General features: G+C 35.8%; 4 protein-coding genes across 10 annotated transcripts; 2 read left to right on the plus strand and 2 right to left on the minus strand.

Moving 5' to 3' along the window:
• Positions 1 to 3,073: 3,073 nt before the first annotated feature.
• Positions 3,074 to 5,549, plus strand: LOC104810626 (protein HEADING DATE 3B). The gene is made up of 4 exons (XM_010536970.1): positions 3,074 to 4,043; positions 4,248 to 4,768; positions 4,854 to 4,905; positions 5,004 to 5,549. Exons 1-4 carry the CDS (start codon positions 3,855 to 3,857, stop codon positions 5,547 to 5,549), a joined length of 1,308 nt encoding a protein of 435 aa, XP_010535272.1. The 5' UTR covers positions 3,074 to 3,854.
• Positions 5,550 to 6,020: 471 nt separating this feature from the next.
• Positions 6,021 to 8,394, minus strand: LOC104810555. Its single transcript, XM_010536899.1, has 3 exons — positions 8,025 to 8,394; positions 7,042 to 7,854; positions 6,021 to 6,938 (listed from the first exon to the last, which is right to left on the minus strand). The coding sequence occupies exons 2-3, from the start codon at positions 7,555 to 7,557 to the stop codon at positions 6,297 to 6,299; spliced, it is 1,158 nt and encodes a 385-aa protein (XP_010535201.1). The 5' UTR covers positions 7,558 to 7,854; positions 8,025 to 8,394; the 3' UTR covers positions 6,021 to 6,296.
• Positions 8,395 to 10,424: 2,030 nt separating this feature from the next.
• LOC104810556 (uncharacterized RNA methyltransferase CT0009) lies at positions 10,425 to 16,201 on the plus strand. Of its 7 annotated transcripts, none has more exons than XR_771318.2 (11): positions 10,425 to 11,622; positions 11,934 to 12,161; positions 12,262 to 12,423; positions 13,030 to 13,139; positions 13,398 to 13,506; positions 13,632 to 13,787; positions 13,932 to 14,047; positions 14,153 to 14,319; positions 14,413 to 14,543; positions 14,637 to 15,082; positions 15,480 to 16,201. XR_771318.2 is itself a non-coding variant. In XM_010536900.2 (10 exons), the coding sequence occupies exons 1-10, from the start codon at positions 11,263 to 11,265 to the stop codon at positions 14,742 to 14,744; spliced, it is 1,647 nt and encodes a 548-aa protein (XP_010535202.1). In that variant the 5' UTR covers positions 10,425 to 11,262; the 3' UTR covers positions 14,745 to 16,168. The 7 variants fall into 7 exon arrangements, 3 of the variants coding, with proteins under 3 accessions (XP_010535202.1, XP_010535203.1, XP_010535204.1); XR_771319.2 differs by having other exon boundaries at positions 15,611 to 16,201; XR_771321.2 differs by having other exon boundaries at positions 14,637 to 14,804; positions 14,971 to 16,201.
• A 399-nt stretch (positions 16,202 to 16,600) lies between these two features.
• LOC104810558 (IAA-amino acid hydrolase ILR1-like 4) lies at positions 16,601 to 19,562 on the minus strand. The gene is made up of 5 exons (XM_010536903.2): positions 19,089 to 19,562; positions 18,575 to 18,700; positions 18,037 to 18,351; positions 17,791 to 17,919; positions 16,601 to 17,322 (listed from the first exon to the last, which is right to left on the minus strand). The coding sequence occupies exons 1-5, from the start codon at positions 19,446 to 19,448 to the stop codon at positions 16,918 to 16,920; spliced, it is 1,335 nt and encodes a 444-aa protein (XP_010535205.1). The 5' UTR covers positions 19,449 to 19,562; the 3' UTR covers positions 16,601 to 16,917.
• Between the last annotated feature and the right edge of the window lie 3,472 nt (positions 19,563 to 23,034).

Genomic DNA, 23,034 nt, shown 5'->3' on the forward strand with positions numbered 1-23,034 from the left:
CAATACCAAATACTCTGAGCTTCCAACTTCTCTGGATCATAACTAAGAGTGATAATACCTAAACCCTCAACCCTAAACCCTAAACCCTAAACCCTAGATAGGAGCTGGAAAAATGGGAGATGGGAGATGGGTGATGGTTGATGGTTCTTCAACCGACCATTCGGAGATTTTTCGGACATGTTCGGATTTTTCTCGGATCAGATAAAAAGTCGACGTGGGTTATGCCCGTTGCTCTGATGATTCATGATAACTCGACGGATCGCAAGGCCTTTGTGCCGGCGAGAAAAATCCGAACATGTTCAAGAGATTTCGCACATGGTCGAGAAACTGTGTCATAATACAAATTTATAGTCGAATTCGTTCAAATTTGTAGACGCAATCGAATTGCGTGTGAGATCGAGTATCTCTATTTTTGTTCGATTCGCGTTAAATATTTTCAAAATGATCTTCATCATATGTAGAACATAAAACACATCAAAATAAATCAAAATATCCCTAATTAATCTAGATATGAATGCATGAAAATAATCTGAAAATTATATATAAGATAATACGAAAAAACTTGTGTGATCATACGTGTATTGTGTAATTTATAAAACACAGAAAACTAAATTGATTTACATTTCGTTTCAAAAAAATCGATCATTCAACCATATTTAAATTTGTTTGCCTATGTGAATCAAAAACGTAAATTTTCATATATATATATTTATATAGTCTCTGATAACATTTTCTCCAAATATATAAATAATATATTCTTCAATAAAAAAATTATAAGAAAAATTGGGCTAAGAATACATGAATCTAACCATGTTACATCAATTCTAAAGTTGTTTCAGTATCGTGAAACATTGAAACAATGTGAACATCCTAAAAAATTGTCGGTCGGACCACAATTTTTTGGCCTTGTGATGATGGGGACTTTAGAATTGGAGAGATCAAAGTGGTCCTCGCATAAAATGTCAAACACAATCTAAAATTAAAGCTTTTACCAAAAAATAAATAAAATAAACAGTGACAAAAACTAAATAAATATAAATATAATTTTATATTTAAACTAATTTTAAGTATTTTTGTAAGTTTTTTATTATTTTTCATAGGTTTTGCTACCTCAGTTTTTTTTTTCAAATACATTTTACCAACTCAAATATTTTGAGTAAAAAAAATATTTGTATTGGGTTATTAGAATTGATAAGTTATAATTTAAGATGTAATATAAAATAAAGAAAAAAATTCCTAAAAATTTCCAAACTTTCAATTTAGTAGAAAAATAATTCCTATATTTTTTAGTGTGTTTAATGATTCCTAAACTTAAAAAAATGATTTAATAATTCCTAAAATTGTTTAAAAGTATCATTTTGATCTTTAATGTAAATTGACCAAAATAATACTGTTATAAGTTCCTACGTGGGGCTGAGATGTCAAGATATGTCAGAATTTTGTAATATATATAGAACCAAGTTTAATAAATTTGGTTTAACAAACTCGGTTTAACAAAATCAGTTCAAAATAATAATAAATTCGGTATAATAAAATGGGTTCTAAATAATAATAAATCCGGTTTAATAAGCCTCCCTTAAGAAAATTAGTTCGAGAGAAAGAGAGGGAGGTGGTGACGATATATGATAGGATATATATGTGTACGTACATGCAATAGCGCATGAGATTATTAAATCCAGTTCGAACGGATTTTGTTAAATCGAATTTATTAAATCTGGTTCTACATATATAGTATAAAATTTTGACGTATCTTGATATCTCATGTGTTAATGGGATTTTATAAGAGTATTATTTTGGACAATTTATATTAAGGATCAATATGATACTTTTAAACAATTTTAAAAATTATTAAGTCACTTTTTTAAAGTTTAGGAATAATTAAAAATACTAAAAAGTATAAGAATTATTTTCCCACCAAATTGCAAGTTTGAGAATTTTTAGAAGTTTTTCCTAAAATAAATCATAAACAGTAAACACATCAATAACTTTTACGATACACAATATTTAATTTGATATATATATATTCAATAATTAAAAAATTTATACGGTGTTATTTTTATATGGTAAAACGGATTAGTTTTAATATTTTATGTCAAATTTTTAAATAAAGAATTAAGATATCTTTATATATTTTGAACAAGTTTCAAATATAGAGTGTGTAAAAGTTTAAAATATTAATATTTAAAATGAAAAATGATTTGGAATATTATATTTTTTTTTTGCTATACAGAATATATATTTATAAGAAAAAAACAGATAAAAAAAATGGTCCAGGACTGAACTTATACCGTTTTGCTATTCTCTTTCCTCGATTATGGGCGGTTCACACGTGAACACAACGCTCACATGAAGACGTGGCGTTTTATAATTGGATTTTGTGCTTAAGGATAATCGTCTCCACGTGGGAAATCAGCCTGGCGTCATACTGTGGGGACCCAAAGGTTTATGCGTAAAAATGTTTATTATTATTATTATTATTATTATTATTATTATTATTGTTATTATTATTATTATAGCATCATCCAATCCATATCCATTGTGAAAAATTCAACATTATCCTTGTTGGAATTAATGATTTTTGATAAGGATGAGTTTCAACCTATTTGCATATTGACGAACTTTGGATTCCCATTTATATTTCTTTATTGAGTAACTTTGAACTTTTGTCGTAAAATATGAAAAATTTACATAATACTAGCATCGATATATTATTATCATTGTTACTTCATTTAGATTTATTTTTATGTTAAAAATTAATTTGACTTCTTCATAATTAGATAGTCCCTGAATTGAAATCGGTTTTGAATTTTAATAGATATTTGAACCTTATTCTTTGATAATAATATATTTTAAGTAATTATCCCGAATTTGACCCTTAAATTGGAAAGAAAAACATATATTCTAATCATATGGCTTGTTTTTGATTTCGGGATTAGTCTGGATCTCGACTCAGGACATCCGATTATCCAAATAAAATATTTTAAATAAAAAATATTCTTTCGTTCACGCAACAAAACAAATCTAAAAAACTGTTGAGTCCATAGCTTTTGAGCAACGAATTAAATCCCACCAAATAGTCTAACACCATAAATAATTCATCCGTAGGCCCATTATTAAGGCTCAATAGGCCCACTCAATAGACAGTGGGCTAAAGCCAGAGTTTGTCCGAAGAGCGCGGAACCCACTCTCTCATCCCACGTGTTTCTCACGTAACACACTTCTGATTGGTCTGTATAACCCACGTGCTAAATTAAGTGGGACCCACAAGTCCTGGATGGTGATTGCGATCGGAAACAGATATTTCGTTAAAGAGCGACCGAATTTAGATATGCACAAACAGAGCCAAAAGAAAAGAAAGAAACATGTGGTTGGGTGTAAGAGACCGAGTCGCCCGAAGATCTCCCACCACCACCGACCAATCAAAACCGCCACGTCAGCTGGAACATGAGTTCCCGTGATTTGGGATCTTAACTTGAGAAACTAGCGACCGAACACAGATACCGACTCAGGTTCCTCTTCTTAGAGTTCTTGCCTGTCATGGAATCCCCCTTTTCAAGGGTTTTTCTCGCCAAACCCGGAATCATTCTTCTTCTTCTTCTTCTTGCAACCGGTTATGTGATGCTCCTGTTTGAACAGAAAAAAAAAAAAGAGAAAAAGTTCGGATCTTTGCATTGGATTTGATCTGAGGTGTGTTTAATCCTGCATTTCCTCTTTCAAATCTTCGATTTTGTCACGCACGCAGAATTGTCTGGTTTTTATTATCCCTGTTCTGCAAGCATTTGTTATTACGTGTTAAGGAAGGAAAAAGGGTAGGTAAGCCTCTTGTTGGAGTTAACAGTTTAGTTCTCAGAATTATGGAGAAGAAGATAAGAGAGGTGAAAGATGAGGCAAATAGTACGAGCCCTCCATTGTTTCGTCGGGTTCACCTGAATGATATAGAGAAAGGAGGGCGGTCCCGAGCCCCGAGCCACGTCCCTGATTCTTCTTCCACTATGTCTATTGCACCAGCAGCCGCCACCAGATTCAGCCATGGTGCTTGCCTTGTAAGTTCAAATCTTCTCCCAGCTATATCTCCATCTTGTTCTTGCTTACCTCTTTCTGCATATCTTTTTGGGCATAAATTCAGGAACGATCTTTGAGCATATGGATGTTTAATCCAATACAACTGACAAAACAAAAGATCTGAAAATGTATGCTTGCTTGTGCAATATCGGTATCAGAACGTTTATAATAAATAATTCTCGCAGGCCGGTAAACGTGAGAAGAATCCGCTTGTACCATTTCGTGAATCTGCTTCACCATCAAAGCTTGCTGATAAGCAGAATTCATCCTCGCAAAGTGTTGGAAAGTCCAGTGTTACAGTTGATACCCTCGACGGGAAGAAGGCACAGATCTCGAATTCTCCAGCTCCTCGAGAATCCTTCTCGTCGGTTACTAAGCCTAACTTATTTGGAAAGACGGAGTACCATTTCAAGAACTTCTCTTTCAAGGCTCTTACCAGCTTGGATTATCTTAGAGTTCCTGAACTTGGATGCTCGAAAACAGAATTGCATAGCAGAAAAGATCTGAAAGAAAGCATAGATTTATCGCTCCAACTTCAGAAACCTGAAACTGTACTTCGGGTTGAGCAAGTATCGAATCATAACTATGACGATGTCTCAGACAGCTCCGGGATGGAATCTGCATCGGGTTTGAGTGCATCTCCCAATCACTTAGTCAAAGTGATTCGTGACAAACAGTATTCCAGAATGAGAACGACTATGATCGAGTACTTAATCTCAAACTGTTCTTCTGTTTCATGTTTCCAGGTTCTGACATTGTCAACTGTCTTAATTTCTTGCTGTTGTTTTCAGACAGCAGAGGATCTTCGCAGCACAAGTTTTCGAATTGCATAGACTGATAACTGTAAGTACTAAGTAGCTACAACTAGGTTTGCTGCAACTTATCTAGCTTTTCAAAAGATTCAATGTATAAAATGAACATCAACCTTCTTCTGAATGCAGGTTCAGAAGAGGCTTGCAAGGTCCCCGAGCACGATTCTTGAGCGAAAGGGTATCACGGGAAAGCTTGGAACGATGAAGAAACTCTCAAACGTGTTGAAAATGGCTCCCGGGGTTAAGCCCGAACTGAAACCCACAACTGAATATCTGGAGAAGAGTGTGATACCGAAACTTCCTCTACCTTCGTTAAGCAAAGACCTCATAACACATAAGACCCATCCTGCCGTCACGAATGAAAACCCGTCAAATCCATGGTGGTTTTCATCGTCAGGAAACCACTGGTTAGTTCCTGTGATGTCTCCTTCTGAAGGACTGGTTTATAAGCCATACTCAGGACTGTGTCCACCACCAGCTTCAGGCTTTGTGGTTTCCGTTTTTGGAGATGATTCTTTCGAAACAGCTCTCGGATTTCCTGTTTCTCATCAGACAAACCCATTTGGTCATATCGGTCAGGGAATGTCATTTTGTGTAAGAAAGCCCGAGACGTCAAAAGACAGTGAAGTACAAGCTCTGTCGTGTCCCATGAATACAATCTCTCTGTACCTGTGATACTGTTGATCTCAGACCCAAGTACACAAATCCGAGCTCAATTTTCGGATTTTCCTCATGCTATAACCCAATCACATCTCGTATAGTGGCCAGGTACCTGATCTGTAGGTCAAGTTGGTCGGGTATTGGAATTCTGGGTTTTTTGAACAGAGCCGACATGTCCAAAGGCGGAAACTGATGAACACAAACAGCAACAACCGCTTCAGGCCATCAAGGCTGTTCCTCATAATCCAGCATCTGCTTCTGAATCTGCTGCAAGAATCTTCCGTTTCATACTGGAAGAAAGGAAACACTGATGAATCTGATAACACGATTAGTTAGCATTCTGTTCTACTTATTTCATCATGATCTGGTTTAGGTTTTTCATTCGGTAACTCGATAGAGTTGTTATTATTGTTATACATCGAACGTTGAGAACCATACATAGGTAAAAATGATCTTGTAATGATGTAAGGGAAATGGAAAAAGAAATGAAGACAAGAAGAACAAAACTTGTAAGAAACGATCTCATCATTCTTTGAAATTCAAGTTACAGTTTGGGATACTAAGCATATGACAAGATAGGTAAATACCCTTTATTCCCTTATCTATACACTCGAATTGCCTTACAAAATCATGATACCGGTAAAAAAATTCAATGCAGAAGTAGACTAACCATCAGTTGCATCAAAGATAAGTGAGGCCATATTCTAAATCCGAGCACTTTCAGCGAGAACTTGTTAACAAAAACCCGACAAGCAGAATCTTTCAGAATCCCATCGCGCTCGCTGAAATCTCGAGTAGGGGCTCCAATGCACTTGGAGCAAACTTTCTAGCAAAAAGATAACAGACTTTAGAAGACTGATCGTTGAAGTGGCAGGCTATAGACTCAGGCAGCTTCCTGATAAAAGCTCCTGTTATGTCGGATTTGCCAAAGGTGGCAGGATGTGCACCACCTCGGGTCCAATCTGTCCAAGTCAATGTCCGGTTCGCTAGAAGACGAGGATATTTCATAGTCAGCATTGTGGGGAAGTAATGCTCATCGACGTAGCATTGATGAGGTCGGCAGAAATCGTTGAATTTGGGATAGTAGGTGGTGTCTTGGACAATCTCGATGGCAAGTTTCCGGTTAATTTCAAACCACTGAGACCCTTTCCGCCACTGGCTGAGAGTGACCTCGGGTTCCATTCCCCGGTGGTATCTACCTCTCCCGTAAGGTCCATCCTCATCAACCGAACCCATGAAACTGTATCTTGAACTGGATATGTGATTGTAGATAAAACTGAAGTTGTGAAGAGGAATGCATGCTTCAGACAGCAGGACAAACCACTCGTTAGATATATCGAGCAGGGCGTTAGCCAGAAGCCTCCTTTCAGCATCGCACATGCTCATCTTTCCCCATTCCACAACCTGCGGGAAGAGAAACTCTCATGTCAGAGGCGTGAAATGCAATATAAAACTGCAAACGTATCGAAACTTGAAGCTTCATAACCGATACGGTCTGAACGGTAACCTGACTCGGGATATATCTTCCATAGAAAACGGATGAGCTGGGAAAATCCTGTTCATAGTTTGGCAATGCGTGAACATATATCGAGTAAAGGGGCTGGTGTCCATTGAAGAACCTCTCCCAGAGTGGAGCAAATGGCAAAGGACCCTTTGTCAGAAACATGAACGCCATTTTCGGAACCCTCTTAAACGGATAATTCTTAATACGCGGCTCTAACGAGGCACGCCATAGAAGCTCACTGTCATTCATGGAGTGCCGGAGATTGAAAGGAGGCCTTACAAAACTCTCCAAGGAAACACTCTCATCGTAGAAAGTGATGAAGGTGGTTGGAGCAATGGGAGCCAAATGCTGAATTCTCAGGTACTTGATCATGTTCATACTGAGGATTGAGATTCCAAGAGCCAAAACAAGGAATAGCAAGAAAACTTGAAGAACCCGAATCGAGAAAAAGACCCGAGAATGGTTATTAGATCTTAAATTGGGGACTGATGCAAGTTTCTCCTTGTTCCCTTCCTCCATTCCCACCAACCTTACTTGCTAAATTACCACTAAATGGTGACACAAAGACAGCCCGGTAAGACAAATTAAGGAACGTTTTAGGCAGGATGATCAATAAACCCACATTTCCTTACGGATTTACCACAAAAATTCTCGATTTTTTACCCTTAAAACATGACAAATCCCACAAGCTAATATGGCCACAGTGTCAGAATTCAATCAGACAAAAAGGTTGCCGCAAATTACGCCATTGTTGCCAAATGGGTTTCTTCAGAAACAGTCTCCACGTAACGTAAGAACAGTTTCCAAGCCCAGTTCCTGATGTGTTGGAAGAGCAAGAAATCCGACAAACAGATTATGGTAATAACATAACATATTATATTAACTAAACAACAAAGATTCGGGAGAGAGAGAGAGAGAAGATTCAACATGTTTTCTATGTGTTCGATTTGTATATTTTATACGAAGAAATCTGATCAGATACGAACCTGAAAAGAACAAAAAACGGATCGCCTCAGTCACGCATTTCGTTTCAGATTCTGGAATCTGAGTTTGCGATCCAAAAGGGGTAACTGTCTCTGTGGGGAAACAAAGAGACATGTAACGGAATTCTTCTGTTCTTTGTCTGAATCAATGGCGATGTCTCTGAAATTCTCAATGGGGGAAAAAGGAACAGAGCATAAAACCTAGGAAGAAATTGCAGTTTCACATTTGGCGTACTATTATGATTTCACTGCAACGCAATACTCAACAAGAGGTACATATATACACATACATATATACACAGTCACACACACACGTATATACATACATATGTATCCCAAATTATATTATTGACCATGCGTTATTTCTATCTCAGCTGCGTTTGGCTTCCCTATGCGATGAATTTAGATTTATATTATATTTATCTAAATTTTAATCTATCTTCAATATATTTTCATTAAAAATCATAACAATGTAATAAAATTGTTTCTAAATATTAATCATCATCCAATGTTATATACACGTTAAAATGTTATACAAATCTTTTTGATAATTTTCTAAAATTAGGTCTTTAGATATTAAAATATTTCACTAGAAATCCTTTCCGTGTTCCAATGGTGATCTATATTTAAAACCACTCCATATTATCTACATATATATTTCGGTGATTGTTCTACAAAATAAAGAACGGACAACGAAGATAATAATTAAAAATGTTATATTCAAAAAACACCATAAAAACAAACTTTATTAAGGAAATTCTCGTGTTTTATTAAGATTTTGTGACTTCGGTTACTTAATGTTCTTAATAATTCATAAATGACGAAATGTAGAATTTAGAGATTGTAGTATAAATTTTTCTGGGAAAATGGAAGAAATGATCTTATTAATCTCATAATTTTTTTTTCTTATTTGGGAACTTCATCTAACGATTTTATAAATCTCTCTGCACTTGAAAAAAAAAAAAAAAACAAACCCAAGATTATTTTCCTAAAAATATATAATAAATATATGATTTTCTGATTTATGAGAGAGGAAAGTAAGAAGGGTTAGGACCATAAATACAAGTCAAAATGCCAAACCTGTATTTGCCCAACTCCACCAACTTATTGTACAAAAGCCAAGTGGTTGCCTTTAAGACAGTATACAAATAGCCTCACAAAAGGTATGAAGAATGAATGAACCCATGAGGAGGCCTAATCACATGTCTTCTTCAATGCCAATAATTTTCTCCTTTTAGATCTTAAAATCTTACACATTTTTTATTTTTTAAATCGATAAAATGTTGAGAATTTTTTAATTAAAAAAATCTTCTTCCAAAAATTTCGTAAAACCAAAAGTTCTAAGGCACTTGAAAAGAAACAAACATTCATTTACCAAACAAAAAGAGAGAGAAAAACATTCAACACTAGAATGTTAGCAGTTAAAATATGATTTATGTAAATTTAATAATATTTAATAAATAAGAATACATATGAAGTTGTTTTAGAAAATTTAAAAAACAAAAAAAGCAAGAGACAGGTCACAATTTTCAGGCTTCAAAATATTAAAAACTTTTATATATAGATTTTCAAAACGTTATCAGATTTTCATCGGATTATAGGAATAATAGAGATGATGACATATCTATATTTATAAAAAAAAAACAATTGATATAGTTTAATACAAAAAGGACAACCGTGTGGCCAAACTTACTAATGTGATGAGTTCGGTCCACGTTTCCTATGACAGAGAATCGAATCACCAGACATGCCATGTCGTAACGATCGTCAAGAACGCCGTTTGAAATGCGAGAATGCAACACCGAACATTATGTTACGGAGTCGTTGCATATACGGAAATGTTTACAGATTCCTTGAACCTGAAAACACATCTCATTTCCTCTTACCTTTTGTTTCAGAACCAATCATACAATACACATATTCGAAATTTTGTATAAACCCGACTTTTAGATTACGATTCGGATTATGATCGGCGATAACCTTATCCAATATTCGTCTTTGGAGAAGATGTTTAGATTAGTCATTGAAAGACGGATTTGGATTAGGTTAGGGATGAGATGAGGAGTGAACAAGACAATGGTGAGAAAAAAGAATGCGAGAAATCGAGAGGATGGTCCGAGGGAGTGAAAATTTCGACATTTGGTTTAGAAATTAAGAGATTTTAAGAAGGATGACTTCGAATTTTCGACGTTATAAAAATGATTTAAAGTCGACATTGTCTCAGCCCATGGACGGGTCTATGGGGCATATATCCTACTCATTTTATTTAAAAAACTTAATTTCATTATAAATTTAATAAATTTCTAACAAAAATTGTTAAATGTCCCCATAAAAAATTTAAATTTATCTCTTAAATTATAATAATTTTTATATTGTCCCCATCGATAAACTTTTCTAGATTGCTAAGGTCCATTCCCGCTGTCATTCCTCTGTCGGGTATAGAGGTTCAGTTAAAGCTTCGGGGGGTTTGGTTGGAGTCAGCCGAAGACTCGAAGTAAGTGGCCCCCGTCCTTACCTCAGGGACGCTCGTCCTTACCTCTGCCTCTGGAGCCCATGTCTTAGCCTCCCGACATTTTATCTTGCGCTCATCGATTTTAGTCCTTCCTTTTTTTTTTTCTCGTCCCTTCACCTTTTCCCTCGCCTCATCGTGTTTGCTCCTCCGACTCGATCCGCAATACCTTCATCGTCATGCCACTATGCCAACCTCGCCCGCCCGTCGACTCACGCATTTGTAATATCCCGCGGCATCTAAAATTTGGATACCCGATAGTGTAAAAGATTCCGAATCTTGAATTCGAGAGACGAACCCAATGGACGGAAAAGGAAGAGAATCACCGGAGACTGTACTGCACGCGCTTGTAGGCGCGTCCTCTGGGCTTCTTCTTCTTGTCCTGCTTCGCCACTTTCGGCGCAACTGTCATTGATCCTTACCCGAGTGGAACAACGTTAACAGACACTGAGTGATCATATAATAATCTGATTTAACCGAAAAACCAAACGATCAGAGCAAGAAATGATGGACCCATGATTCATCAGTTCTTGCCCCGCTCAAATTCCTGAGAAAAGGAATCGCTATGGAGAATTTAGGGTTTAGTCCCAAACTGTGGAAAAGGTTTATTTGTTTCTGGGGATTGACAGTCGAAACGTGGTCGTTTTATGTCTTTAGCAAATCCCTTTATCGCAAATTTCCTCCGCTCAAGCTGTCTACTCGTTTTCCCTCCCGTGTTAAAACGCCTCACCAATGGCGACGACGCCTGCACTTGGCTTCAGGCACGTGGTTCCCACTTGCTCATGGCTTCAGAGGTTTCGCTGCTCCTCCTCCGTCACTCCTCTCCCCCATTTTTCCTCCCCTGACTTTGCCGGAGAAAATCAGAAGAGCGAGGAGAGCAACAACAATGACGGCACAAAAATCGCGGGGAGAACGGCGTCGTATTTCCCGAAGCGAGGGCAGACGGTGGAGCTTGTCTGCGAGAGTTTGGCGTTCAAAGGGAAGGGAATCTGCAAGGTGACGGGCACGGGTTTCGTCGTCATGTGCGACCGAGCTCTTCCCGGCGAGCGATTTCTCGGCCGCGTCACCCGCCGCAAGGGTAACTATGCCGAGGTTTGCTCTTTGTCGCTTTAACCATATACTGAATTCAGAAAAAAAAAGTATGAGCGGAAAAATTCTGGGTTTTGCTTAGTTCATCATAAAAGGATGAGATTTTTCATTGAGAGGTAATTATGAATTGTGAGTTTCTGCTTCAGATTTGTCTGCTCCAATCCCAGAAATGTTATTGCCAACCCGGAATTTGTAAGCAAGAGTAGTAGCAAAAGTACTACTCTATTGCAAACTCTTTGATGATTCTTTGGTGGTGGATTTGCTTTCTTCTTGGTGCATTTTATGTTGTTCATGTCATGTGCAACACTTTGTAGGTGACGAAAGTAAAGACGATATCTCCTCACTGGGACTTGGTGGATGCGCCGTGTGAGTATTCCTCATACTGTGGAGGCTGTAAAACTCAGAATCTCTCTTATGAAGCTCAGCTTAGAGCTAAAGAACAACAGGTTCATGAGCTCATCACCCATGTTGGAAGGTTTTCTGATAAGGTTGTCTTGAAGCCAATTGTTGCCTGCGACATCCAATTCCATTACCGAAACAAGGTTTGGTTCTGTCGAATATACTACACACTATACAGTTCACTTTGGCTTAGGATTTTGATTTACAATCTGCTTATATATATAATCATCCTTCTTTGGTTAGATGGAATTCTCATTTGGTTCAAAGAGATGGTTACCAAAAGAATTGATGCAAGAGAAACAAGATGGCCCAGCTAATTTCGCCTTGGGGCTCCATGCTCCTGGACACTTTGATAAGGTTCTAAATATCGGCAGGTGCTTGCTACAAAGCGAACCAGCTAACATGGTACGAGTTAATCCATTTATAACCAAAACCCATATGCTCTTTGTGTTATATCTTGCACGGGATGAGGCGGTTTCACTTCCAGTTAGCAAATCTGTGTTCTTTTATCCTCTTTTTTTTTGTTGTTGTTGTTTTGTTTTCTTCAAGTTCTTTTCTTCTATGTTAGACAACTGAATCACATCTTTCTTCCTACACACAATGTGAAGTTTGTTACTTATCACAAATTTGAGAGAGATCTGATGTACCTTTACCAAGTGGATTTGATGAGGATTTGAATTGGTGAGCAAAGTTAAGTGGATCATACTATATAGCAAGCGGAAAATTGCTAGATAGGATAGCTTGCTTTGCTACAAGTCAGTTGGTTTAGTAGATACACAGAGATGATACATGTACATGTCTGAGAACGTGATTGATGTTTGTAAATTTAGGTGGATCCTTCGGTGGCAGGGTCAATATGTTTTTCTGCCCATCCCTGTTTAAGATCTTTTTATCTAGCCACTCTTAAATTAGTTGCCACAAGAAAAAAAAATACATATTTGTTTATTTGAATTTGCATTTGTATATAACGCCTTTAGCTTCATTATCGACCTTTTTTCCCCTACCAAATAGGTTCTTGCTGCTGTTCAAGATTTCTGGAGAGATCCACAGCTAGGTCTTTCACCATATGATGTTCATTCACATGCTGGATTTCTTAAACATTTGATGCTGAGAACTGGAAGGTACTTATATAACGTAGTCTAGGGCATTTTCACTGCATTAGATATACAGACAAGCAATTTGATCTGATATTATAAAACACATGAGAGGATTATCTGATATCATGAAATAATGAGTACGGGAAAGAAAAATTCGGAATCTTATCGTTAATGTGTCTCCATTCTATTTTTTTTGGTTTTTCTTTCATTCTCTCTATTTTTTTGGGTTTTTCTTTCATTCTCCTTGCTTTTATAATATGCATGTTATATAATATTGCATAGGGATGTGAAGACTGGTTCACAAGAGCTTATGGTCAATTTTGTGACATCGTCTTATGAACCAGAGCTGCTGAAGCCCTTGATAGAAAGAATTTCATCTATTCCTCAAGTGGTTAGTGCTAAATGTGACTGTTCCATTCCTAAAACTCTAAATCTATTAACTGATTCATCGCATGTTTCGTACTTTGTCTTTTAACAGATTTTCACTTTTTTCTCTCTCTGAATCTTGGAATGCAGGTGAGCGTCATGAATAATGTAAATTCTTCTGTTGGTAATACATCTGTTGGGGAAAAGGAATATACACTACACGGGAAATCTACAATCACTGAGATCTTGAGAGGCCTTACTTTTCAAATTTCAGCCAACTCGTTCTTTCAGACTAATACACATCAGGTATGTGACATGGACGCAATGGAACTATCAGCCAACTTGAATTCTGTATAACCCTAAACTCTAAACCCTAAACCCAACCCAATTATGTTTTAGCATTCCAAAGATAAGCAACCTATTGAAAATAAAATGTCATGTACTACGCAGGCTGAAGTTCTGTATACGCTTATTGAAGAATGTGCTGGCCTAAGAGGTGATGGATCAGAAGTAGTGCTCGATCTTTTCTGTGGAACTGGTACCATAGGTCTCACACTTGCCAAAAGGTGAGGTGACTAACCATTCCTTTTTTTTTTGCCAGAGTTTAATAACCTACTAGGCTACTACTATTTTGACTGTTACTGATAGTTCTCGCCTGAATCTATTGCCAGGGCTAAGCATGTATATGGTTATGAAGTTGTGCCTCAAGCAATATCAGATGCATGCCGAAATGCCCAATTGAATGGCATCGAAAATGCAACATTCATACAAGGGGATCTAAACAAAATAGGAGACGATTTCGGGAGCAATTTCCCCAGACCCGACATTGTCATTTCAGGTTACTTCCTGCCATTGCATTCCATCTTTCTTCCATCACTTGAGAACTAGCTTCTTTTTGTTTTCTCCCATGCTCATATAAATGGTTTTACAGATCCTAACCGCCCTGGTATGCACATGAAGTTGATCAAGTTTCTGTTAAAGCTGAAATCTCCACGGATAGTTTATGTTTCTTGCAATCCTGCAACTTGTGCAAGGGACCTCGATTACCTCTGTCATGGTGTGGTAAGTTTAATAAATCATTCGCCTTCTTTCAAATATTTTTCCTTTTTGATTCATTTGTCAAAGTACAAGAACTGGGTCCATCTCTATGTATAGGAGGAGAAAAATATCAAGGGGTGCTACAAACTCAAGAGCGTGCAGCCGTTGGATATGTTCCCTCACACACCTCACATAGAGTGCATCTGCTTGTTAGAGCTTCGTTGAACTCAGAAACTCTCTCTTTCGCTTATTTTCTTCGGCATTTGGGCTGTGAACAGAATACAGGTGAAGTCAGAAGTAGAGAATTTTCTCATGTTTTCAGTGTCCACCCCTACTGACAAACCGGTTCTGGTTTAAGACCCTGGGTTATTTCAAACTGGGAAGCCAACCAAAAAATTAATTGTGGGTTGGGCTTAGTTTTACTGTTTATAATCGTCAGTGAATTGCACAGGACAGGATCATCAGGAAACCAGTCCTTTCAGTGATTGCTTGAGTGAGCTTTTGGACTTCTTACAACGTGGACGGCATAAGAGCAATGACTGATGACATTTATTGAATCAAAGGTGGGAAGTAGTTCCTGTTCTGTAGCAGAAATGAGTCACATTACATATTCTGGATCTCATCTTGGAATGGTTCTTAGAAGCTATTATTATTATAACTGTTGGTGATTTCTGGTGTGAAACCGCTAAAAACAATATATTTTACTATTTTTAAATCAATAATTGGACACAACTTTGAAATATTTTAAAGAAAATGTGAGGGAGTTATGGTCTTCCATTGGCATAACTCTCTCTCTCTCCGTACTCATTTGTGAGTGTTTCTTTTGCATTAAGTTTTTTCCCTTGCAGTGCTTCTACTGTTGAAACCCTTATGAAACATCTTCAGTCATTCCAGAGTCTTAAGAGACTGTTGGTGCTTGCATAATGTATATTTTTTTACATGGCGATTGTGTAAGTGTAGTAACCTTGTAGAGGGCAGATGATGAACATTACCAATGCCAAGGCAGATAGAGAAGAGGAGAAGACGGTATCACAGTTTTTCGTTATTGTAACTCTTAACATTTTCCACAAGTGAGTGAATCTCATATGCAGGTGCAAGTGCAACATTCTCTGACAAGTGTATTTTCTTGAAGAAGAGGCTCTCTCGGCATTGAATCTTGGCCTGAAACTGGTTTTGACCCTCGGAAGAAGATGGCGAGAGCGATGAAAGATGAGGCCAATAGGATAATTCCACCATTGTTTCCTTTGGTTCAGGTGAGTGATACCGTGAAAGGAATGTGGTCTCTGTCGTGTCCCATGAATACAATCTCTCTGTACCTGTGATACTGTTGATCTCAGACCCAAGTACACAAATCCGAGCTCAATTTTCGGATTTTCCTCATGCTATAACCCAATCACATCTCGTATAGTGGCCAGGTACCTGATCTGTAGGTCAAGTTGGTCGGGTATTGGAATTCTGGGTTTTTTGCCCAGTCCTATGATTAGGTGGTTTTCTTTTTGCGCCTTCTGTTTTTAGTTCTTTGTCCTTTGTCTCGTTTAGGTTTCGGGTATTCCGTTTTGCTTGACGTACATAGGTAAAGACTTAGAATCATACATTGCCAAAGACAAGACTTTGTATTAACGATGAGAAGAACACGTTTTTGCACCATTCTTGTATGTCTGAAAGTTACGGACTTGTATTAATGCTCTACTCTTATGTTACAGATTTAGACTAGTTGCACTGTGGCTTCAGTAATGGAAAATTCTGATAACCACAAACTCCTCTCTCTTCTTTGAGTAGCTTTTGCACTAAGCAATACACGAGAATCTTGATGTTCCAGTGGACCACAAGGAGTTTCATTCACACTCTTTATGAACTCGAGATGGTTTTACGCAATCCCAGTTCCCGAAAACTCGAGGCTGAACGAGAGAAAAACGAAGAACAATTACAGGGTAACATCCGTGAAGTTTGTCTGCTTGCAGACAAGAACTAAGGCGGGACAAGCATTCTGTCGGAAGAGGCTGTAATGAACTCAGGACACAGTTACTGACAAGAAAGTATAAACAGAGTTTATACAGCATGTTACTTCAGAGGCAGACATCAGTTTCTGAAACCATATTACTAAAATCTGAGATTATACACAAGTTTTTTTTACTCTGTTACAGAATTTTGCCTGCTAAATGTTAGCTTCTCAGAACTAATAAGAAAGATATCGAAACAAGAATTACTCAAAGATTCTCACTATGAGGGCGGCCAAATCATTGTTTCTTTTGGGTCTAAGTCACATTTCCCTTCAGCCATAGGCTTAATAGAATGAAGATACCCGTCATCATGTTTATTTTTACAAGGAGGTGGTCGTCTAACAATCAATGGAGGATTCTTCCATTACAGGAGATGCCTGAACAAATACAAATCTTGTTCAGAGTTCATCCTTGTAACTCATGTGAGGCGATGAACCGTTGGGTCGGGACTCGAGGAGATATCTTGTAGCCAAGGAAGCATGGAGGGCGGCCCCGTAAGGGAGTGAATCTTCGTTAACCCGAAAATACGGGGAATGAGGGTTATCCATTGGTGGATGACCCTTGTTTTGCATTCCCACAAAGTAAAAGAATCCGGGTTTCACTTCTTGGTACGATGAGAAGTCCTCTGATCCCATCAGCGGTTTCATCTCGGAGTAATTCTCAGTGCCCAGAACATCGCCTGCAACGTTCTTGAAGAACCGGTGCAAGTCTTTATCGTTTACAGTCGGCGGGAAAAAGGGTTTCCCCTCGAGAAAATCGACTGTTGCGTTACACCTCTGCACACTGGCTTGCCTCGTGATAACCTACCGACAAAAAACCGGTCTTTTCAAACGACAATTCACTATATGATCAAGCAAATCTCAACAGTTGATTACCAATGAAATCATTTAACTAGAAGTACATAATCTTTACTGATGAAAATTATAAGATTATAAAAACACAACACATGCTTTTGATCGTTTCCTAAGGACTCAAGGCATGATTCCTCTTTGAGGGCCTAAGAGACAATGAGTGAAATGGTTCAGAGATTTGCAATCTTCAGACAGGCAAGAAAAAATGGAGAAGCCTTTCTGCCAGAAGTCAGAAACACTTTGACTTTAACCTGGTAATGCTAATACAAGATGTGAAGTAAATACAAGTTGCAAGACTCGAAACTTGAGATTTGTCGGATCAAAAGGTTTCGTTTTCATATATATACATATACATATACATATACGTATACATATTCATGCATATTCAACCGTTAGTTAGAGTAGAATGTTAACACTCACCTGCTCGATTCGTGTTTTGAGTTGCTTAAAGCTTTCTTTAGAAAAAGCTCGGAATGTACCACCGATGGTGACCGAGTCTGGAATTACATTAAAAGCACCACCTCCTTCAAATTTGGCCACTGTTACCACCTGCATATCCCCCCATACATCAGTTTTCTACAGGACCATATGGTTTAGGATTTTGGCATAGCCGAAAAAAATGACCCGGGAACAAGCTCGTAACTGGTAAGATGGAAATCTATATACCTGTGAGTCTAAGGGGTCGGCCTCACGAGAAACGAGGTGTTGCAAGCTTACAATAACATTAGAAGCAGCCAAAATCGGGTCAATGGAATGCTGAGGGAGAGCAGCGTGACCTCCTTTGCCGCTAATCTTGGCCTCGAAAAAGCCACTCCCGGCCAAAAGGTGACCCTCTCGGGAGGCGACTTGACCCAATTTCAAGAAATTCGAGACGTGAAACCCGAAGATCGCATCGACATTGTCGAGAACTCCGGCCTCGAGGACTTTCTTCGCACCTCCTCCACCTTCCTCAGCTGGTTGGAAAACTAGAACAACTGTTCCCTAATGAGATAACCAAACAAATATTCAAAAAATCAGAGGCCCAAATGAGATCTCAACACATTACACAATGAGATCAGAGTTATGGCAACATTGAAAGCTTCTTCATAGACTGGCTTGCCAATAACATGAAACCGTTTTCTGAGGCCAAAGAATTCAGACAAAGTTTTCAGCTTTACATCAGCTTTTAGTTAGCAAGGATTGGTTGCTCAGTTTGAGGTCTAACCTTCAATTCTCCCTCGTGTTCTTTGAGTAATTTCGCAGCACCGAGCAGCATAGCCGTGTGGGCATCGTGTCCACAAGCATGCATCTTCCCTGGAATCTTACTCCTGTGTTCCCATTCCACCATTTCCTACACAATCCAACACAATCTCGGATAATAATCTAGCGAAAAAAGATGGAAACTTTTCATGATTCATGTGCGTGGAGAACGGGGGGAAAAACAAGAACCGGAATGGAATCGATAAAGTTAACATACATTAGAACGGTAGTTCAGAAAATACAAAAAACCTAAGATTTGCACCATCATATATGAACACAAAAGGAAAGGAAAACGATCACAAACCCGACAGAGAGGTGAATTCAAAGCTTGAACTACTATGCAGTGAAGTAACTAAAATCCTCGTGGAGAAGACAGAAGAACAATAACTTGATTTTTTGTGAGGCATTGAACAATAAGGGATAAGGTATACGAATTCAGATCATTTTCCATCCATTAAAAAGAACCAAAGCTTTAAGACCTGCATAGGAAGAGCATCCATGTCTGCCCTCAACGCAACAAAAGGAGGCTGACCAGTTCCGACATAACCGATAACACCAGTTACAGCGACTGGGTACTTGTAAGAAACACCCATCTTGTCCAATTCTGCTCTGATGAGCTTACTGGTCTCAATTTCCTCGTAACCCAGCTCTGGGTTCTCGTGGATTTTCCTTCTTATTCCGACCATCCAATCAAAAAACTCATCCCTTTTAGCCAAATTTATAAACTTTTGGGGAAATTGAGATAACCCAGTTGAGGATTGGGGAGAGGAACTAGAAATCAGCGGACAATTGAGTAAATGAAGGACCAAAATGAGGAAAACCCATTTGCAGAAACTCATGATGATCGTCTACAGAAGACGAGATCGAAGAGATTCCAAGTAATGATGAGGCAGTAAGAATGGGAATCTCAATTTCAATTAAAACCCAAACTCGTTTAACCAAAACCAAGACCAAGACCCCATTTATAAATTTTCAATTGTGACCGTACGCACAACACTGCATTATCATAATTTTTTTTCCTTTTCTTTTATTCCTTCGGCTTTTCTTTTCCTCTCTCAGTAATTATTTTCACATGCTTAAGATATTTTTTCCTTGGACAAGATCAATCTTCACTACTTTTTTATAATTTATTTATTATAATTTTTCTTATGATATTTATTATAATTATTCTAACATATATTTTAGTTTTGAAAAAATCGCATATAAAATACCTAAACTTTTATAAAAATTCCACATAATTACTTGAATTATAAATTTTCATATAAATACCTGAATTTTTTAAAATCCTACATAAATACCTAGATTTCTAAAAACCTCCCAAATAAATTCAAAATCAGTTAATGCCATCACCTATTTTTATTTGAAAAATATCTAAAATTTATATTTATTTGGAAAAAAATTACAAAAATCTATGTATTTATTAGGATTTTTAAAAAATTTTAATTATTTTTAGTAAAAACATTATTGTAAAAACATTATAATTTTTTGTTAATTATAATTTTTTAATTATTTTTAGTAAAAACATTATTTTATTTTTATTTCCAATCAATTTTTTGTTAATTATTTTTATATTTAATTAGATTTTTTAATTGTATTAGTATTTATTAATACAGAGGTTTATATGTATCTACTTTAGCAATTTAATGCATTTTGAATATATAGACTAAAAATTATGAGGGAGATTCACATATTAATTATTGAACTTCAACCAAATTTCTAAATTAAATAATCGATTATTTGATTTCTAAATTAAAATATAAACTATATTTAAATTAACAAATAAAAACCTAACTTTCCAAATGTTAATATATTCCCAACTCCGAACTAATAGTATATGACAAATTAAATTTAAGTGACGTTTAATACCACGTCAGATGCCACATATCTTTTTGTGATTTTTTTATAAATCTGATTTAATCGGTTAAGAAACATCAACATAGATTAAAAAAAATTGGGTTTCCACGTATTTTCTATACAACAAAGAAAGTTGGATTTTCTTACCTCGATAACAATCTCAAATCGAAGTATATCACCGCGACGGTGTCTCACTGGCCCGAAGTTTATTAGTACTTAAATATGACATTTCCTTAAAGTTATGTATAAATAATAGTTTTGTACATAAAAACAGAAGCAAAATAAAATTATATTTTTCTTTTATATTTAGAAAAAAAAAGGCTTAGGAAGTTGTAATAACATTATTATAAAATTAATTATGTACTCAAAAATAAAAACATCCGTTTCAATTTAATTCAACAAAATTATTGAATTCGATATTAAAAAAGTGGATATTTTTTCATTGAGATAACTGCAAGGTGACCCTTTTTTCAACCTGTACTCTTCAGTTGGGATCCACCTTCTAAATCCATATTTCTCGTGAAAACATTTATTCTTTTGTTGGCCTATTTGCGTATATATGTAATCGTACTTCTATTACAAGATTGAATAGCTTAATGTAAAAAATTTTGGGTAATGAAAAACTAACCTTTGTCAAAAAAGATTGCCGATTAATGGAAAAAAACTAATCAGTAATAATTTTTTATTTTATTTTTTCTATTTTATCGATAATCAAATGTTACTACGTATCCGTTATTATTATCGTTTTTGTATCCGTTATTATTATCTCAAAAACGAGTCGACCACAAATTTGAATGATGCAATTTGTCCATAACATGTGAAACATATGACAACATGTATATTGCTCATGTTATTCACAATATCTCATTTGATTCCATTTTTTATTCGTATAATTGTTTTTTTGCTAAATCATATCAAAGAATTCATAAATTTATCAATTACAGATATTTCGACTGAACAAAACGAAAGACGGTGAACATTTTATAAACAGTTAGGTTGATTCAAAATTCGATTATTCTTTTATAAATTTAAAAATATATTCCATTGTCCATAACATGTGAAACATATGACAACATGTATATTGCTCATGTTATTCACAATATCTCATTTGATTCCATTTTTTATTCGTATAATTGTTTTTTTGCTAAATCATATCAAAGAATTCATAAATTTATCAATTACAGATATTTCGACTGAACAAAACGAAAGACGGTGAACATTTTATAAACAGTTAGGTTGATTCAAAATTCGATTATTCTTTTATAAATTTAAAAATATATTCCATCCGTTTCAAAATATTTGTAGTTTTAGGTTATTTTTCATGTTTCAAAATATTTGTCATTCTATATTTTCAAAACATTTTTTTACAATAGTTTCTAATCTTATCCCTATCAAATTCCAATAAATTATTAATAATAACATTGTTTTTATTATTATATGTGACTTTTTCTCTTTTTTTTTAAATATAAATAATTTTAAATAACAATTATTTTAAAATGGACAGAGTAAAATTTATATAGATTATAGAACCTTTTTCTCTTTGTATGTCTCCTTGTTTGTTGATAATTTATTTAATAATATTGGTTAATATTTGTTTAAATAATATATGTTATAACGAGATTCATATAACATACATATAGTTTAAAATATTTATTCAATTACTATTTTCACAAATAAGATAAAAAATCTCCGTAAATAGTCCGATAGTTGAGGTATACATATATATATATATATATATATATGTATATAAATTGGTGGGGCAATTTAAATAAAAACGTGAGTATTTATGAGCTGGCAAAAGAAAGTATGGGACCTTTAACGAGGTGAATACTTGTGGGAAAAGTCCAAGTCAGTGACATGACAGCTACTGGTTTTTCCCGCTTACTGGCACATTTAACACGTGGTTGTTATATGGTCAACTATGCAGACCTCATTGTTTTTTGGAAAATTCTCTTTCCATACTTTTCTCGTAATTTAAATCTGGACTTTTTAGTCGTGATAAATACTATAATTATTATTTATAACAATAAAATACTTATATTTTTAAAAGGGATTAAATAAACCCACAACGTTAAAATTACCAATAAAAAACTCACGTTGCAATTAACTCATCCTATCCATACTTTACCTCATCATCGATTCATCTAGCCCTATTTCATCTAAACTAAATAACTAAATTAATAAATCGATCATCGATAAATTATTAAAATAAATACAAAAATAAATAATAAATTAATAAAATAAATAAAAATATACAAATAAACATATACATATAAATACATACATGCATATGTATACATATATACACTCATACATATATATATATATATATAAATATATTTGAAAAATACTTAATTATTTCAATCACTTGTTATTTACTTAAAATGGTAGAAGATTATTGGTATTTTAGAGTAAACAGTTGATAGGTTTTAATCTCTCGTAGTATTCATGATGTATGTGTATTACGAGTATGGTGCAAGAATAAAATACTTGTAAAAGACGTGCCGTTAATTGATTTAAAGTGTTATGATTCGTCGGAAAAAGTTACATTCGGTTTAGAACTTGAAAAAT

This window comes from Tarenaya hassleriana, unplaced genomic scaffold (genome assembly GCF_000463585.1).
Source record: "Tarenaya hassleriana unplaced genomic scaffold, ASM46358v1 Cleome18, whole genome shotgun sequence".
In the NCBI taxonomy this organism is placed as follows: Eukaryota; Viridiplantae; Streptophyta; class Magnoliopsida; order Brassicales; family Cleomaceae; genus Tarenaya; species Tarenaya hassleriana.

Excerpts from the sequence above, each read along its gene's own strand:
- LOC104810626 (XM_010536970.1), top strand. The coding sequence starts at position 3,855 with ATGGAGAAGAAGATAAGAGAGGTGAAAGATGAGGCAAATAGTACGAGC. Across the intron at positions 4,769-4,853 it reads ATGAGAACGACTATGATCGA|ACAGCAGAGGATCTTCGCAG; the intron begins GTACTTAATCTC and ends TGTTGTTTTCAG. Across the intron at positions 4,906-5,003 it reads AATTGCATAGACTGATAACT|GTTCAGAAGAGGCTTGCAAG; the intron begins GTAAGTACTAAG and ends TTCTGAATGCAG.
- LOC104810555 (XM_010536899.1), bottom strand. The coding sequence starts at position 7,557 with ATGGAGGAAGGGAACAAGGAGAAACTTGCATCAGTCCCCAATTTAAGA. Across the intron at positions 6,939-7,041 it reads GAAGATATATCCCGAGTCAG|GTTGTGGAATGGGGAAAGAT; the intron begins GTTACCGTTCAG and ends CTCTTCCCGCAG.
- LOC104810556 (XM_010536900.2), top strand. The coding sequence starts at position 11,263 with ATGGCGACGACGCCTGCACTTGGCTTCAGGCACGTGGTTCCCACTTGC. Across the intron at positions 13,788-13,931 it reads TTCAGACTAATACACATCAG|GCTGAAGTTCTGTATACGCT; the intron begins GTATGTGACATG and ends TGTACTACGCAG. Across the intron at positions 14,048-14,152 it reads GGTCTCACACTTGCCAAAAG|GGCTAAGCATGTATATGGTT; the intron begins GTGAGGTGACTA and ends ATCTATTGCCAG.
- LOC104810558 (XM_010536903.2), bottom strand. The coding sequence starts at position 19,448 with ATGAGTTTCTGCAAATGGGTTTTCCTCATTTTGGTCCTTCATTTACTC. Across the intron at positions 17,920-18,036 it reads CCGACCCCTTAGACTCACAG|GTGGTAACAGTGGCCAAATT; the intron begins GTATATAGATTT and ends GGGGATATGCAG. Across the intron at positions 17,323-17,790 it reads TCAAAACACGAATCGAGCAG|GTTATCACGAGGCAAGCCAG; the intron begins GTGAGTGTTAAC and ends TTTTGTCGGTAG.